This window comes from Galeopterus variegatus, unplaced genomic scaffold (genome assembly GCF_000696425.1).
Source record: "Galeopterus variegatus unplaced genomic scaffold, G_variegatus-3.0.2 Scaffold787, whole genome shotgun sequence".
NCBI lineage: Eukaryota > Metazoa > Chordata > Mammalia > Dermoptera > Cynocephalidae > Galeopterus > Galeopterus variegatus.
Genome location: NW_007726898.1, coordinates 6,773 through 23,767, shown reverse-complemented (window position 1 = coordinate 23,767; position 16,995 = coordinate 6,773). Strand labels below are relative to the sequence as shown.

Sequence of the window (16,995 nt, the reverse complement as noted above, 5' to 3'; positions counted from 1 at the left end):
GTTAAACTCTTGTGTAAAATTTGATAAGATGTTTTGCATAACTTTAATGAATTGACAAGGTCTTGTGGAAAAAACAGTTCCAGATGGCAAATATACGCAAGAGATTTAGTCAAACAGTTTTTTGGCAAGAATATTATGAATTTTGTAATCAGTTGGGAGCCAATGAGATACAAAGATGAGTCTAGTTAATAATCTACAATTATTGGTTAAAGGAGTATATTAGTGCTAATTTCCCTCTATGTGTCTTACCTTTTCTCTTCTATCAACCCCACAAGTCTTTGGCACAATGAAGTGGGTTACTTTTATTTCCCTTCTCTTTCTCTTCAGCTCCGCTTATTCCAGGGGTGTGTTTCGTCGAGAAGCACGTAAGAATTCTATTTTTCTATATTCAACTTTTATTTTCCTAGCAAAAGAAAGTTTCAGTAAACCCTGCATCTTTAATGTATTAAATTTTCTTTTAGCATTTATTTCTAGAATATGATGACATCTTGTATTTGTGTACCCTTATGTTGTCATCTTATTAATGTGTTTCAAACACTCTAGGTGAAAAAAAAAATGGTGAGAATTGTTTAGTGACTAATTTTCTTTTGCACAAGAAGAAACTTTAGGCAGAGTGACCAAAACTTCACAGAATAGAGTTGAAGATAAAATTCACACCTATCTCAGAGACCTATTTACTGCACCATGCTTTATAAAAAAAACCCCTCATAACCTAATTGCTAATCTTATAAATAGAACTTGTATTTATATTTGCTTTCATTCCAGACTGTTTTCTCAGTTGCTATTAATGGATACTATAGGACCATTAGATCTTATCCAAATTTGAATATAAAGCTATTAATATTGAATGATTTTTAAAATGTATTCTTGATGATTGAATAATTCTTCTGTTTAAATGCAGAAGAAATAATTCACCAATATCCTTAAATTTTCTGTAAGGATCAGAGCCCAGTATTTTGGAGCAAATGAATAACCTAAGTCAAATGAAAAGAAATTTAAAAAGTAGCATCATAATGAATCGTTTTCCTCAGTATTAATACATTTTTTTTTCTTTTTCTCCCCCTCAGACAAGAGTGAGATTGCTCATCGGTTTAAAGACTTGGGAGAAGAAAATTTCAAAGGCCTGTAAGTTAAAATATTGAGGAGTCAAAGTTAATGTTTCTAATAACATTAATTATTACTCTAAAGTCTTTATATTCCCCAGTCATCAGGATTCAGACTCTAGAACAGTGCTGTTCAATATAATTTTCTGCATTGATGAACATATTCTGTGTTAGTGCTGTCCAATATGGTAGCTACCGGTCACATATGGCTATTGAGTACTTTAAATATGGCAAATGCAACTGAGAAAAAGAACTTTAAATTGTATTTAATTTTAATTAATTTAAATTTGTATACTCACATGTGGCTAATGGCTACTGTATGAGACAGTGCAGGTCTGGAATTCTTCTACAACCTGTGTGGTGGAGAGGACTTTAATGTATGGTTCCTTTGGCAGCTCACTTGCGAAACCCTTTACATAGCAAGTAGTCCTATGGTTTTGGGGAAACATTTCATTTTTTTAAATTTAGTAAAAAATGAGAAAATAGTTTATATTTTAAAGGTCAATCTTATCCTCAGCTTAATTAAATGAAGAATGTGGGTTTTGTTTTTCATTTTAAATAATTCACAGGACTTCTGTAATGCCCAGTCTTCACAATTAGGTCTATTTAGCATGCAGTTCGGTGACTTGGCTCTATGTGTGTGTATCTACTAACATGCATACACATATATTTAAACATTGTGGAAATACATATCCTCTTTGCCTAGGAAGCTACATATACCTGTTTAGGCCTCAGATAATACCTGATATGAACAGGCTTTCTGGATAATAGTAAGAGATATATAAAATATAGAATATATATACATACATGATTTGCTTTCTAGTATAGCAAGATTAAAGTTTTATTATTCTACATATTTCTACATTCTTTGTTTCAGGGTGCTGGTTTCCTTTTCTCAGTATCTCCAGAAGTGCCCATTTGAAGAACACATAAAATTAGTGAAAGAAGTAACTGAATTTGCAAAAACATGTGTTGCTGATGAGTCAGCTGAAAATTGTGACAAATCACTAGTAAGTACATTCTGGTTTTCGGGATTCTTTCTTCTAAGTGATCCCAAGCAGTTCAAAGGAAAAAATTCCTTTTTAGTTTTCTCAATTATTATTAAATGATCAGATTTGTAAGCAACACTTAAAAGTTGCTTATAGACTAATAAGCCATTGTTTCCTCTGGAATAGAGATGCTCTAGCTATGCCCACAGTTTTAAAAACATTTCTTCATTGAGACCACATACAGTAGTCATGGTGTATTTAAATGGCAATTGTCATCTGTGAAAATCTTTTTTCAAAACTTGAGGTTTGGTTTCTTTTTGTATAAGCTAATAGTGATAGCATGTTTTTATATACTAATTAATTTTATTTTACTGTGGTAAGAACATAAGACCCACCCTCTTAAAAATGTTTTATGTGTAATATATTAATATTGACTATAGGTACAATATTGTACAGCAGATCTTTAGAGCTTATTCATCTTGCTTAATTAAAACTTTATGCCCGTTGATTAATAACTCCCCATTTCCTCCTCCCTGCAGCCTCTGGCAACCACCATTCTACTCTTCGAGTCTGTGAATTTGACTATTTTAGATACCTTATATAAGTGAAATCATGCAGTATTTGTCTTTCCATGACTGGCTTATTTCACTTAGCATAATATTCTCAAGGTTCATCCACATTGTTGCACATTGTAGAATTTCCTTCTTTTTAAGGCTGAATAGTATTCCATTGTATGTACGTCCCACATTTTCTTTATCCATTCATCTGTCAATGGACATTTAGGTTGTTTTCACACCTTGACTATTGTGAATAGTGCTGCAATGAACATAGGAGTGCTAGTATCTCTTTGAAAATATAGAATGGTTTTTATCTTCAGGAAGCACTAACTGATTTCTATGCCAATTTCGTTGCCTGGGCAAAATAATTGTAATGCTGTGTATTCCTCATTTTCGGGATATTCATATTTTTACATATGATAAAAAAGCAGGGTAATCAGTAATTTTGAAGAACTGAACTTTCAGTGTTTCTAGACAGGTCTTCAAAATAAGGAGAGGTTTATCTTTCTCTCACCACTCAATCTATACTCATATATACCTCTCTGGGGGCAAGACCATTTTAAATTTATCATTGGAGACTATTCTCTCCTTATTTCTCTCTATGTTTACCTCTCCCTAATGGGAGAATCAACACTGTAACTCCTCACAATAATACATTTCTACAATGAATTTCTCTCTTTCTCTCTCTTCTTTTTTTACATACGAATTTTTAAAAATGTAATTTTTGAAAAATTAATAAATTCTGTTTAGAGCAGTATATTTCCCCTGGGGTTTTAATTACTTTCATAATAAAAATAAATGGGGAAGAAAAGGATTCATTTAATGAAAAGAGCTTTGATATAAATATTTCTAAAATAAAAAGAAATCTATATTGTAATGCAGTAGCTTAATATATATTAGATTGTGATACTCCTCAGTTTTAAATGGTATCTGCTAAAAAGTTGGACCTCTCAAAAAGGGGCACATCAAATGAGAAACTCTCTGAACACTTTTCTCCCGAATGTGAATCCACCTCCTACTTATGTTTTCCCCTGATTTTTGTTGTAATGATTACTCTCGGCCTTTAGTGTCAGGTGGATATAGGAGTAATGCAACATTCTTTAAAGCTATTGACTGTCTTTTTGTCCTTCTGTTTTATCCACCATAAGTAATAGTGTGAAGTTAATTCTTATAAAAATTATACAGAGATGGCCAAATCAAGGGAATGCTAACGAGAGGGAGAAAAGTAAATTTTTATATGATTTCCTAACCAAACTTTACCAGTGTATTAAACTTTAAAAAAAACTATTTTTATTAGCATATTCATTATTACCAATATTAATTTTTATACTGTTCTTTGATTATAAAGAAAAGAAAATACTGCTCAGTAATTTGAAGCTTGCTCTCTTTAATTTAGCATCAACTTTTTGGAGATAAATTATGTACAGTTGCAAGTCTTCGTGACACCTATGGTGAAATGGCTGACTGCTGTGCAAAACAAGAACCCGAGAGAAATGAATGCTTCCTGGCCCACAAAGATGATAACCCACCACTCCCTCCTTTCTCGAGACCAGACGCTGATGAATTGTGCTCCGAATTTCAGGAAAATGAATCTAAGTTTTTGGGACAGTAAGTAATCAGATGTTTATGCTTCAAAATAAAAAATTTTGGAATAAATCTATAAGTCAACACATATTTTGACAATTGCCACAACAAAAAATATATTTATCTTTAAGACTTAAAAGTTTTCTTCTTCAGATGATTTTTAAAGAAGTAATATTTGATACCACACAATTCTATACAACAAAAAATATGATCAGAGATCTTTTGCAGTTTATTGAAAGAGGATATGATTTGTATGAAAAATTTAAGACTGACATGTTTTAAGACATTATATAGGTGTATATATATATACACACACACACACACACACACACACATAAGTTATACTTAGAATTGATTTATTTTAGTCAGCAATATTATATCACCAAAATTTAACCATTTATAAGCGCACATACAGACATACACAAATTTAAATTTAACCTTCCTTTTCACTGACAAAGAATGACAAAGACAAGGCCATTATGTGCAAATTGAACTTCCTTGGTAAATTAGATGTCTTTGGGTTTGGAAGGACTGGGGAACACTTTCATTACAATTGTTTCTGTAAGGGCCGACCTCATGGCTCACTTGGGAGAGTGCAGCACTGGGAGTACAGCAGCGCATGGGTTCGGATCCTATATAGGGATGGCCGGTGCGCTCACTGGCTGAGTGCGGTGCGAGCGACACCAAGCCAAGGGTTGCAATCCCCTTACTGGTCACAAAAAAGACAAACAAAACAAACAAACAAAAAAAAAAACAATTGTTTCTGTAATACTGTATTCTATAGATAAATGATTGCCTTTTTTTCTTTTTAAAAATTTAGTTACTTATATGAAGTTGCCAGAAGACATCCTTACTTTTATGCCCCAGAACTGCTTTTCTATGCTCAAAAGTACAAAGCCGCTCTTACAGAATGCTGCCAAGCCGCTGATAAAACTGCCTGCCTGACACCAAAGGTATTCCCCAAAAGAAGAATAGAAGAACAAGTTTATAGTCTCACCTCTGATTTTGAACGTCTTATGGTTAGATTTGGGGAACCTAAGTCTCTGACACAAATTTTCCTACATGGTTAAAAAAACCTTGCTCACTCTTATCTCCCCCAAAGATCTTTCATCCTTTTTGAAAGCCTCTAATCTCCTCATTCCTCCTTCTAAGACTTGTCAATGCTGATCTGACAGAGGTTATCACTGTGCGTGTGTCTAAATCCCCACCACTTTTTATGGTGGTGATCACTATAGTGAAATACAGAAACTCATTTGTCAAACTGCACAGCAAGGGCCACAGTTTTTGCTTATCTTTTCAGGAAGCTTTTTCTTGGAGAGGGGATTCAAAGTAGTAGAGAACTGTACTGCATCTACAAGCCCAGCTTTATTCATCCATGTCATAAATATTTATTATGTGCTTTATTCTCTTTTCTGGGGAGTTTATTGATGCTATTGGTGGAAGAAGAACTAAAATGAATTACACACAAAATTAAGAAATCAGCAAAATTGTATTTCCTGGATATTAGTGTGCTCTGTTCCTCCACTTTTCCTTTCAGGGCCCTTTCCCCCAGCAACACCTTCAAGATGCTTTTTAACTACCTGGAGTCTTCTGCTATGACCAAACTGATTTTTTTCTCTTCTTACATAGCAAAATAATTGTTTGCCAAAGGGAGTACTTGGGAATTTAGGTGTACGTTATCTCTTTAAAATTTAATTTGGCATTTTTTCGTCTGGGCTTATGAAGAGATGTTTTGTATAGAAGTTTTCTAAGTTTTTCAAAATTATTCCTTTCTGTAGCTTGATGCTGTGAAGGAAAAGGCATTGGCTTCAGCTGCCAGACAGAGACTCAAGTGCGCCAGTCTGCATAAATTTGGAGAAAGAGCATTCAAAGCATGGTAAATATTTTTTAACATAGTTTGCATCTTTATAGTGACATAAATTATGATGGTTCAGTTGACAAATTTCTACATTTACATGGCATTTTACACAGTGCTTTTAAATACGTCTTTTTGGTTGTCTAAAAGGTAGAAAATGTAAGAGAGTTAAAAATCAGGATATCAATGACAATTTGGCATTGTTTTTAATCTTTTTTAAAAGTAGTCAAAATTAATTAATTAATGATTTTTTGTCACTATGAATTTTTTTTTTATTGTAACATAGTTGATTGTACATATCTGTGGGGTTCAGAGTTGAATATCAATATCTGTGGGCAATACGTGATGCTCCAATCAGGATAATTAGTATATTCAACATTATACAATATAATTGTTTTTTGGAGTTAAGGGAGGAATTAGTAGTCAACAATCTAGAAGACAGCATTTTTTTGTTCTAAAAAAGGGACAGCTATTTAAATCCCATTTATTTATAAATACTGGAGATCTCATTATAATGGTTTATAATTTTTATAGATCTGTATTTAGTGCATTTTACTTAATTTTACCTTTCCTCCCAATAATCTGAAAGTGTCCGCTCGTCCTTTTAAATCCTGATAATTAAGTTCAGCCATAAGCTAAGTTAAAGTTATTTCTCATTTTTTTCATACCTCCAACTCTGCATTTCATCTTGTGTTTTTGCCTGGGTCTCTGGCAAAATTTTCATATTACTTAGCTGGTTCTGGGAGCATACTTCAATATCTGAGCCGAAAAAATACTACCTGTCCCCTCATTCCCTCATTTACTAGTCAATGATGAATCAACACAAACAGGAGATAAATTGAAAATAATAGACATTATGCATGCTCTCTAGAAACTGTCAACTGAATGAGTTATTTGACCATTATTCCTACCATCTATACCACCAAAATCAACCGAATTGATAAGCAAAACAACTCCAACATGAAATGATACACAGATCAGCAGGCTATGATTGGTTCTGGGAAAGAAATCTTTATCAGATTTAGGTGACTCTGAAGTGATTTGGTTAAAACAAGGATATTAGCCTTTTACGTCTTGTCATAGGGGCAGTTTATTGGTAAAAGTATGCTTAATAAAAACTCCCTAATTCTGTAGAAGCTATAAAATTTTTTTTTCTCAGCCACCTTTAGAAGTCAGGAAGAATGTGTTTTAATTGAGAAAAAAAAAGATAACTGGAATTTGTGTAATACTTCTTAGATTATAAAATGCTTTCATATGCATTATTTAATTTAATTCTTAAAATGGTCCTTTGATTTAACCTGCTATTGTAACACTTCAGAGACTGAAGCCCAGAGAAGCTAAGTCACTTGCCTAGGGTCACACTGCTAGTAAGTGATAAAGCCAGATCTGAAGGTCAAATCTGGGCTCCTAACCTAATGCCTCTCAGCCTGTTGTCCCTTTCAGAATCCCTCTTTGATTTCCGCTTTTATGAATTGCTAGATTTCTATCCACCACACACACTCTTAAATGGATAATTCTGCTCTAAGGAAGAAAGATAAACATTTGGTTTAGAACTGATATTAAAATAAGAACTAATGAATTTTGAAAATTCTTTCCGAATGTTAGTTTGCCTGGAAATTTCTTGTTATAAATAGTATTTTCCTAGTACTTTCATATAAAATACTGCATGATAACAATATTTTGATGGGGGGGATTTTCTTTTTAGGGCAGTAGCTCACCTGAGCCAGAGATTTCCCAAAGCTGACTTTGCAGAAGTTACCAAGTTAGTGACAGATCTTGCCAAAGTCCACAAGGAATGCTGCCATGGTGACCTGCTTGAATGTGCCGATGACAGGGTAAAGAGTCATTAATATGCTCTTTGGTAGCATACATACTTAAGTTGGTAGAATGAATACATGCAATATCATTGGCGACAGCTGACAGTGGGTTGAGATTGCCTTCTGTTCTCTTATAAGCTCTATCTCCAAGCCTTTCCTGCCTTGTGATAGTTTTTTTTTTTCCTTTTTGTCTTTTTTCGTGACCGGCAACGGATCGCAACCCTCGGTGTCGCGCCCGCACCTCGCTCAGCCAGTGAGCCGCCAGTCCGTATGTGGGATCCGAGCCCTTGGCAGGAGCGCCACCACGCTCCCAAGTGGCGCACTGTAGCAGTGCGCAACCGGGCTGGCACCCTTGTGATAGTTTTTTTTTTTCCTTTTTGTCTTTTTTCGTGACCGGCAACGGATCGCAACCCTCGGTGTCGCGCCCGCACCTCGCTCAGCCAGTGAGCCGCCAGTCCGTATGTGGGATCCGAACCCTTGGCAGGAGCGCCACCACGCTCCCAAGTGGCGCACTGTAGCAGTGCGCAACCGGGCTGGCCCCCTTGTGATAGTTTTTATCCTAATTACTAAGTGACCTGATAAACCAATTCACTGATTTATAACTACATTCAGTTGTAATCTGAGAACAAAGGCTTAAACTGAAGGTCAGCTACAAAGGTAGATTTCTAAGATTTTTGGAATGTGGGTGCAGGTGAAGAGGGTCTAGTACCTGAAGAGATCTTTGGAAATGATGTATTTCTTCCTGTCTGTATTCTCTCCCTTAATTAACTCTCTGTGTTAAATATATACATATTTAGCATGATATCTCTTTTCCCCAAACTTGTAACATTTTTCCCTTTCTTCAAAAATTAAAAATATGACCAAACACTAGAATCCTAATCTCTCATAACACTTTCTGAAAAACTGAAAGTAGATCTTTCATATATGTAAGAAGGTCCTGTGACTATGATCTTCACTCATTTTTCAAAAATCTGTAATACTTTATTTAGTTATCTGGTTTCAAAATGCCTGCACTTAATATGGGGAAGGGGTATTATTTAGAAGAACACCACTGAGTAAGTTTTTTAAGGAAAAAAATCTTAAATGCCTTAATAGTAGAAATATAAAATTAATAAATAACTTATACGAGTGCCTGTTACTGCCCAGTCTTTTTTAAACAAGTGAGGACGTTGTTGTAGTTCAATCTGGGTCTCCATGCTTAGGAGAATAGACTCAGAATATGTTCGTAGAAGGCATGTTGTTATGTGTATGGTCTTAAAATACAATGATCATGTTCTGCCAACATAGTAAAGGTCTGGGGAGAAAGTATAGCAATGTCAATTTATGTTGAACAATTTCCATTATCTTGCGAATAGGCGGAACTTGCCAAGTATATGTGTGAACATCAAGATTCAATCTCCAGTAAACTGAAGGGATGCTGTGATAAGCCTGTACTGGAAAAATCCCACTGTCTTTCTGAGGTGGAAAAAGACGACTTGCCTACTGACTTGGCCCCAATAGCTCATGATTTTGTTGAGGATAAGGAAGTTTGCAAAAACTATGCTGAGGCAAAAGATGTCTTCCTGGGCACGTGAGTAGATAAGGAATAATTCTTTCATAGCTTTCATATGGCCTCACGATATAGGAAGATATACTAGGCTTTCCTGTGGAGTTGCTACAATTTCCCTGCTGCTCAGCATGCTTCTTATCCTTCCTTCTCCTAGACTTTAAAAATTTTTTGAAAAAGTTAATTAGTTTAAAACATTACCATAAAATAATACATGCTTACAGCAAAAGCACAACATTCCTTTCTCTTTACGGATATTTCTGGAAATGCCTTCAGAAATTTTTTTTTTGTGTATAAATTATATATACATTATTCATTTAATCATTCATTCATTCAAAGAGTATTTCTTGAACATTTATACGTGTGAATATATTGCCTATCTATCATCTATCTATCTATCTATCTAATCTATATGATGGCAACAATGAAGTATAAAAAGAAGTATGGAGACTGGCACCAGGTACTTTATATTTGGTTGAAAAGACCAGAAGTTCAGTAGTATGGCAAGGCAGTATGTAATTAAATGACAAAATAAATGATTATACATAGTCAAATAAATGTGGTGCTAAACTTTTGCATTTTTGTTGGGTTCTGTATACCTGTATTCTTTGCATTAAATAATATTTCATAAAATTATGTACCCTATATGATTTCACTTATACAAAGAGGAAAAGGAAAATTTTAACAATATGCTTCTGTCCATATATCTATCAGAATTCTTTTAAGATGTAGTCCAAATCAAACAAAATATACATAAAAATAACAGGTATCACTCATTAAACATTTAGTATGTGCCAGGCAGTATGTGTTTTGCATACATAATATCATGTATTCCTCACAATCCACCTTATGAGACAGATATCCCATTACACAGAGGAGGAAACTAAGACTCTGATAGTTTTAATAAGTTGCCTAAGGTGACATAGTAAAACCAGTGGCAGAGGCAGGAATTGAATCCGAGTAGCTTAAACTCTAGACCTCAAGTCTGTAGCACCAGGAATTACTTGGGGTTTAGCCAAATACAGGTCTTTGGAATATGAGTTAATCTTGAGATGAGTTATGTGATTTTTCTTGCTCATTTGTCCAACTAAATCTATTTTATTTTCATGTTAGGTTTTTGTATGAATATTCAAGAAGGCACCCTAATTACCCTGTCTTATTGCTGCTGAGAGTTGCCAAGGCATATGAAGCCACATTGGAGAAGTGCTGTGCCACTGCAGATCCTCCTGCATGTTATGCCAAAGTGGTACGTTTCTTGCAGGAAAAGATGTAGCTCCTTTATTGATAAGAAGGAAAAATAATGCAGGAATGTGAAATGATATTTAGTGCAATTTAGATGTTTTCTTAAGATGGTTTCACTTCTCTGCTCTTAAACATTATAGGAAAAATAGCCTTAAATAGAATGGCTAATAAAACTTAGAATAGTTAGTCTAGGGAAGAAAGATCTGAAGAGAGTAATCTCTAATTTCACAAAATATTAACAATGGTTTTTCTCTTTTTTATACTCCTGAGAACAAAGTAATATAAATTTAAGTGTTAATTAAAAAGGTTTAGCTTAGATATACAGAAAGTTAACCCAATTCCAAGATTTGTCAAGTACTAGAATTAGTATCTTAAGGAAGGTTGTGAAATCTGTTCTTTTAGAATATTTCCAAGACTTTTGGGAAGGTTTCAGAATAGTTTAAAGTTAGAAGAGGAAATCTGTTCTGGAGGGTTTTTAAGGTCCCTACAGGCATACATAATGGCTTCCAGACTATTCAGAATCAGAGAAAGGCCATTCTTTCCTCTACCAAGAAGCTGTGATATGCCACTCATCCCCTGCAACTGATGACCAAGGCAAAATCTTTCATCTTGGAGAGATCGAAATCCGTCTGGAGTGATGGCTTAATAATAATGGTACTAACGATTATAGCCATCACTTATCGAACTTTTACTATGTGCCAGGCGCTGTTTTAATTTCATTAGTTTAGTTGGTTTATGGAGCAATCTGTGAGGAGAGTGTCATCTTTGCCCCTATTATAGAGACGAGGATTCTGATGTTTGAAGAGGGTAAGTAAAGTTGCACAGGTGGGAAATGAGTTAGATGGCCTGGCTCAAGTACCAGCCATTGAACTCCACAACTACTTACACTATATAGCCTCACCAAATAAACAATTCGAATGTAATATGACTAATGTGGCATTGAAGATCTATGCACATGGCTTTGGGCAGAGAGGAGGAAGGATCTCATTTTGAGCAGAAGGGTGAAAAATGTCCTGCATCTAGTCCTCAGGTGGAATACTGGCAACACAACCCTTTTATATTTCAGCTTGATGAACTTCAGCCTCTTGTAAATGAGGCTCAGAATTTAGTCCAACAAAACTGTGAACTTTATGAGAAGCTTGGAGATTATGGCTTCCAAAATGCGTAAGTATTTTTATTTATTGGCTCATTTTTTTTGATCAATTTGTAATTATTTAAGACTTAATACACAGGTCACCTGGCATAGAACTTTTAATAATGAAAATACAATATGTATTTCTAATAATTCTTTATCAAGAAAAACTGGAGAGGAGGGATAAAATAATTGATGGGATGAAGAGGTCTATATTTGAGTGCAGTCTGAAAAATTGGACTGGGAGTTATGTAGGCAGGGAGTGTAACTGCCAAACCTTGATATATTAGAACTAGGGATGCCCCTTGAAGGTTAGGAGCTAGTTTATGGGCAAATAAAACAGCAATATTTTACAGAACAGGAACGAGTAAGCTTTGGTGGCAGTAGCTCAAGAAGTAATATAATTACTTCTTGAAAATATAATAAAATCAATTTATATACATGTGTGAATATTAGATTTATAATGGGCTATTTGGGGAAAGATTGGGTAGTTAGAAGATGAACCCAGCATTTGATGGTAACAGCCTTGTTTTCCTATGAAATTTCTCTCTCTAGGAAAGACAGAGGCATATGACCTGCTGTACTAATGTCCCAATTCAATAGAGCCTTGTCTATGGAGGTAAAGACAAGAAAGGACACATTATTCAGTACATATTTATTGTGCAGCTCATGTACATAGTTAGCACTTTTCTAACTATGGATTTTAGGGATAACAACAGTGCACATAACTGAATAGTTTCTTCCGTCAAGTAGATTGCAGTCATACATTGACTTTCAATGGTGAGTGGCATTCTTAATAAGTGATTACTACAGGCTAGATACTGCACCAGGTTAATTGCATACTTTATTCCTTTTAATTTAGTACTTGCATCATTCCTTTTGAGTCAGGTATATTTCTTCCCATTTTCCACTGATATCTTAAGTTCATCCCAGTGCTGGTGTATATTAAGCTCTCAGTAGGACTTACTGAAGGAGAGAAGCAATTAATAAATCTATCAATGCTGCTGAACTATAATAAGGTAACTCAATTCTTGAAGATAATATAGTGCAATTGGAATTCAAAGCCAAAACTAGTTGCTCAAGATAAGTTCTACCCCCTGTGCTCCCCCACCACCCTGGAGATGGAAATAATTTGATGAATGGAAAATAAGAACATCTTAGTTAATTTTGGCCAAGTGTTCTCTACTTGATCCATGAAGCAGTTTTTTGCCTGACTGAAAACACATGGACTATTTCATTATAGGCTCGCAGTTCGTTATACCAGGAGAGCACCCCAAGTGTCAACTCCAACTCTCGTGGAGATCTCAAGAAGCCTAGGAAAAGTGGGCAGCAAGTGTTGTAAGCTTTCTGAATCTGACAGAGTGCCCTGTGCTGAAGATTATGTGAGTCTTTAAAAACATAATGATAAGGATGAATTTTTGCCTCTAGATATTGACAAACCTAACTTTCAGAAGAAGGGTAGGCTAACGTGTGTGTGTGTGTGTGTGTGTGTGTGTGTGTGTGTGTGTGAATGGCAGACAGAATTTGGTCACTGTATCAGTCCATTTCTGTTGCTCATAACAAAATACCTGGAAATGGGTAATTTAGAAGGAAAACAAAATTCATTGCTTACAGTTTCTGAGGCTGGGAAGTCCAAAGTCATCTGATGGTGGCGATAGTGACCCAGCGGTCTCACATTGCAAGACGGTGGAAGCAGAGAGAGCAAAGAGAGAGTAACCTCCTCATGCACTGTCCTTTTAAAGCCCTCAGAACAATGCCCCTGACCACCATTTTTAATCCATTCACTAAGGCATGGTCCTACAATCCAATCACCTCTTCAAGGCCTCACCTTTCAATTTTACCATAATAGGATCTCCCACCCTTTTAACAGTCATAGTGGGGGCCAAGTTTCTAATACATAAAACTTGGGGGACACAATTCAAGCTTCAGTGAGTTTTGAGGGGACAAAATTCAATCCACTCCACCTATACTATCCTGTCAAAATGAGGATTTAGACAGGATCTCAAAGGTGATAAATTGTTTTGAAAAAAATCTATGAATTTTCAGTATTCCTCTGACATTTTCTAAATTTTTACTTTCTTTGGGGTGTCTTCTTTAATGTGTAAGACTATTTCCTCCCTACTCCAACACATATCTCAAGACATTTCATCTCAACTTATTTTCATCAATTACTTTCTCAAGTGAATTATTGTTAAAATGTAGACATATTTAATTAGAAGAGAGACAATTTGAAAGTTCTTATTTGTAGTGCTAAAGATAAACCACTGCCTCAAATCCACTTTGGGTTCAGTGTTGCTAGTTAAAATATAACACTTGTTTTGGTGCACTGGAAAGTAGGCGTTCAATGAAAACTTTCAATTTTGCTCCTTTTGCATTTATGCTCTCTTGACTGTTCTTTAGGTGTCCTTGGTCCTAAATCGGTTGTGTGTGTTACATGAAAAGACACCAGTGAGTGAAAAAGTCACCAAATGCTGCACTGAATCCTTGGTGAACAGGCGGCCATGCTTTTCTGCTGTGCAACTTGATGAAACATATGTTCCCAAAGACTTTAATGCTGAAACATTCACCTTCCATGCAGATGTGTGCACACTTCCTGAGAAGGAGAAACAATTCAAGAAACAATCGTGAGGAGTATTTCATTACTGCTTGTGTTTATTGTCTTGATAGCAAGAACTGTCAGTTAAAATGAGCAATTTTTTTTTTCCTGAAATAGTGATTATATTCCTTAGAGAAAAGTATTTGAATATTGGCCTTATTAAGCTGATAAAAGTGTCAAGGATAAATTGAATAGCTTTTTCCCTGAGCAAAAAACTAATATAATCTTGCCAACAAATTATTCAGAGTCATATCGTGGATAAAAGCCATGGTAGAATAACATCTTGGGCCAGGTCTGGTACAATAAGCCATGGATTTGTGAACAACTAGTTGATGGATTTGTGCAGATAGCAAATTAGTTAGGAGGAATCACAGGAAAATTTATTTCTAGTCATGCAGAGTTATTTTAAGTTTGCTCTATGGTGACCCCTCTGGAGAGCCAACCCCCCAAAATGTGATTTTTGAGAAAGAGACTTGGATGAAAAACATGTAGAAATGAGAGTTCTGAGGCTTGACTTCCAATTGCTGTCACAAGGGATTAGAATTGCATGACATTTAGCAACAGAAAGTTGCTGCCTTCTCTGGTGGGCTGTAATCATAGTCTAGACTTAAGAGTAATATTGAAAAACCTGTCAGGCCCACACAACTCTCTCTGGCACTGCTGTCTCTGCAGATGTCAGTGAAAGAACCACCAGCTCCCATGAGCTGGATAGTCTTATGTCCTATAGACTCTCCACTATTAACTTCAGATGGGGCAAATTTCAAAGACCAAATATAAAAATTCACAGATGAGAAACTTTTAAAATGAGTTCCAAGATAGTTAAGTTTTTAAGGATCATTTTTAGCTCTTAAATAGCTATCAAATTCAGTATGGCATAACTTTCAAAATCTTAATAGTATATAAATGCAATGACATAATTCTTTCCAGAGATTTACTGAAAAGAGATTTATGAAAAGAGATTTAGTGATGCTGCATAAGATGTTGAGCAATTTACACTGATTATCTCATTTGATCTTCCCACCAACCCTACGAAGGTGGATTTTATTATCCTCATGACGGCGATGAGAATATTGAAATGTAGAGTGGTATGCTTGGGCCTCAAACCCAGAGTTGCCTGGCTCCAAGACTTGGAATCTTAAATGATTGCACTAGCATCCTTACCATTTTCATTTATCTTTATGTGACTAAACTTTTTCCTGTTTTTTTTTTTTTTTTCTTTTTCCATTCAAATGCAGTGCACTTGTTGAGCTGGTGAAACACAAGCCCAAGGCAACAGAAGAACAAATGAAAACTGTTATGGGGAATTTTGCAGCTTTTCTAGAAAAGTGCTGCAAGGCTGATGACAAAGAGGCCTGCTTTGCTGAGGAGGTACTGGAGCTGTGCTCATTTTTAATACATCTAATTTCCATTTTTGTGCGTTTGATCAGGTTAGGGCTTAGGGGTTTATTTGTCAAAGAGCATTTCGTACATATGGGACAGGGACCATATTCTATGTACAATTGTCTTACAAAATGACAAATCTTGGTTATCTCCTGCTCTGCATGTTGATAATGCCCGTTCTCTGTCCAAATTTGTGATGTTTATGAATATTCATAGCATATTTGTGAGGCCCGAAATCTTTTGATCACTAAACCAAAATATTAATTTATTTAGCATTTTTGTGAAAAGTGCTGGCTTGTAATTTAGTTGATTTTACAGGTTAGTGGGGAAATTTACATTTAAATGTTTGAATCATTTAATAGTTCTCCTTATGGCCTGACAGTAATTTTTTATTTCTTTGGGGACAACAGATGTCAGTAAGCTTCCTTTTAGAGATTTTAGTAGTAAATTAGAACTAAAGACTGTGATAATGGTGAGATCACTTTGCAATCACCAATGGCTGTATTAATATCACTTTTTAAATTGTAATAGTAGTGCTAATATTTTTCCAACATCTGTCATTTCTTTGTATTCAGGGTCCAAAACTTGTTGCTTCAAGTCAAGCTGCTTTAGCCTAAAAACATCACAATCACAAGCATCTCAGGTAACCATACTTCAGATTTTTTTAAAAAGTAATTATAATAGCTATTATTAAAATAGAAAATACTGACTGACCATTTGCTAAGTACCATATAGACCAGTGCTAACCGCTGTTCTAAGCTCCTTATATGTTAGCTTATTTAATTCTCAAAATGGTGGCTGAGTTGAGTACCATTATTATTCCCATTTTATAGATGAGAAAATAAAGGCACAGATCAAAGCATAGATTAATTTACCCAAGGGCCACCCAGCTAGCGAGAGTTGGGACCAAAATTCAAAATTCAAACCAGAGCTTAAGAGTTAACCGTTGACCTATTCTGACTTAACATGATGCAGCACACGAAGTCATACAAGTAAGCTCAGCAGAGGGATACTCTAGGTATTAGGCTGAACCACATGAAAGAGCATTTTTGTAGGTCAGTGATTTCACATGGTTCAACCTAATACCTAGAGTATCCCCTGGAGTTCAATTCATTTCATTGGAGGACATGCTGAATCTATGTTATGTGGACCTCCACTTTGCAGTGAATCATCTGCTACTAAATTTCCAAAGTT

General features: G+C 35.3%; 1 protein-coding gene across 1 annotated transcript; it reads left to right on the top strand.

Annotated features, from left to right (window-relative positions):
- The first annotated feature begins 270 nt into the window (after positions 1 to 270).
- On the top strand, positions 271 to 16,418 carry ALB (albumin). Its single transcript, XM_008572456.1, has 14 exons — positions 271 to 365; positions 1,068 to 1,125; positions 1,981 to 2,113; positions 4,046 to 4,257; positions 5,054 to 5,186; positions 6,012 to 6,109; positions 7,794 to 7,923; positions 9,261 to 9,475; positions 10,565 to 10,697; positions 11,760 to 11,857; positions 13,069 to 13,207; positions 14,226 to 14,449; positions 15,657 to 15,789; positions 16,377 to 16,418. The coding sequence occupies exons 1-14, from the start codon at positions 287 to 289 to the stop codon at positions 16,416 to 16,418; spliced, it is 1,827 nt and encodes a 608-aa protein (XP_008570678.1). The 5' UTR covers positions 271 to 286.
- The last annotated feature ends 577 nt before the right edge of the window (positions 16,419 to 16,995 follow it).

Excerpts from the sequence above, each read along its gene's own strand:
- ALB (XM_008572456.1), top strand. The coding sequence starts at position 287 with ATGAAGTGGGTTACTTTTATTTCCCTTCTCTTTCTCTTCAGCTCCGCT. Across the intron at positions 366-1,067 it reads TGTGTTTCGTCGAGAAGCAC|ACAAGAGTGAGATTGCTCAT; the intron begins GTAAGAATTCTA and ends TCTCCCCCTCAG. Across the intron at positions 5,187-6,011 it reads CTGCCTGCCTGACACCAAAG|CTTGATGCTGTGAAGGAAAA; the intron begins GTATTCCCCAAA and ends TCCTTTCTGTAG.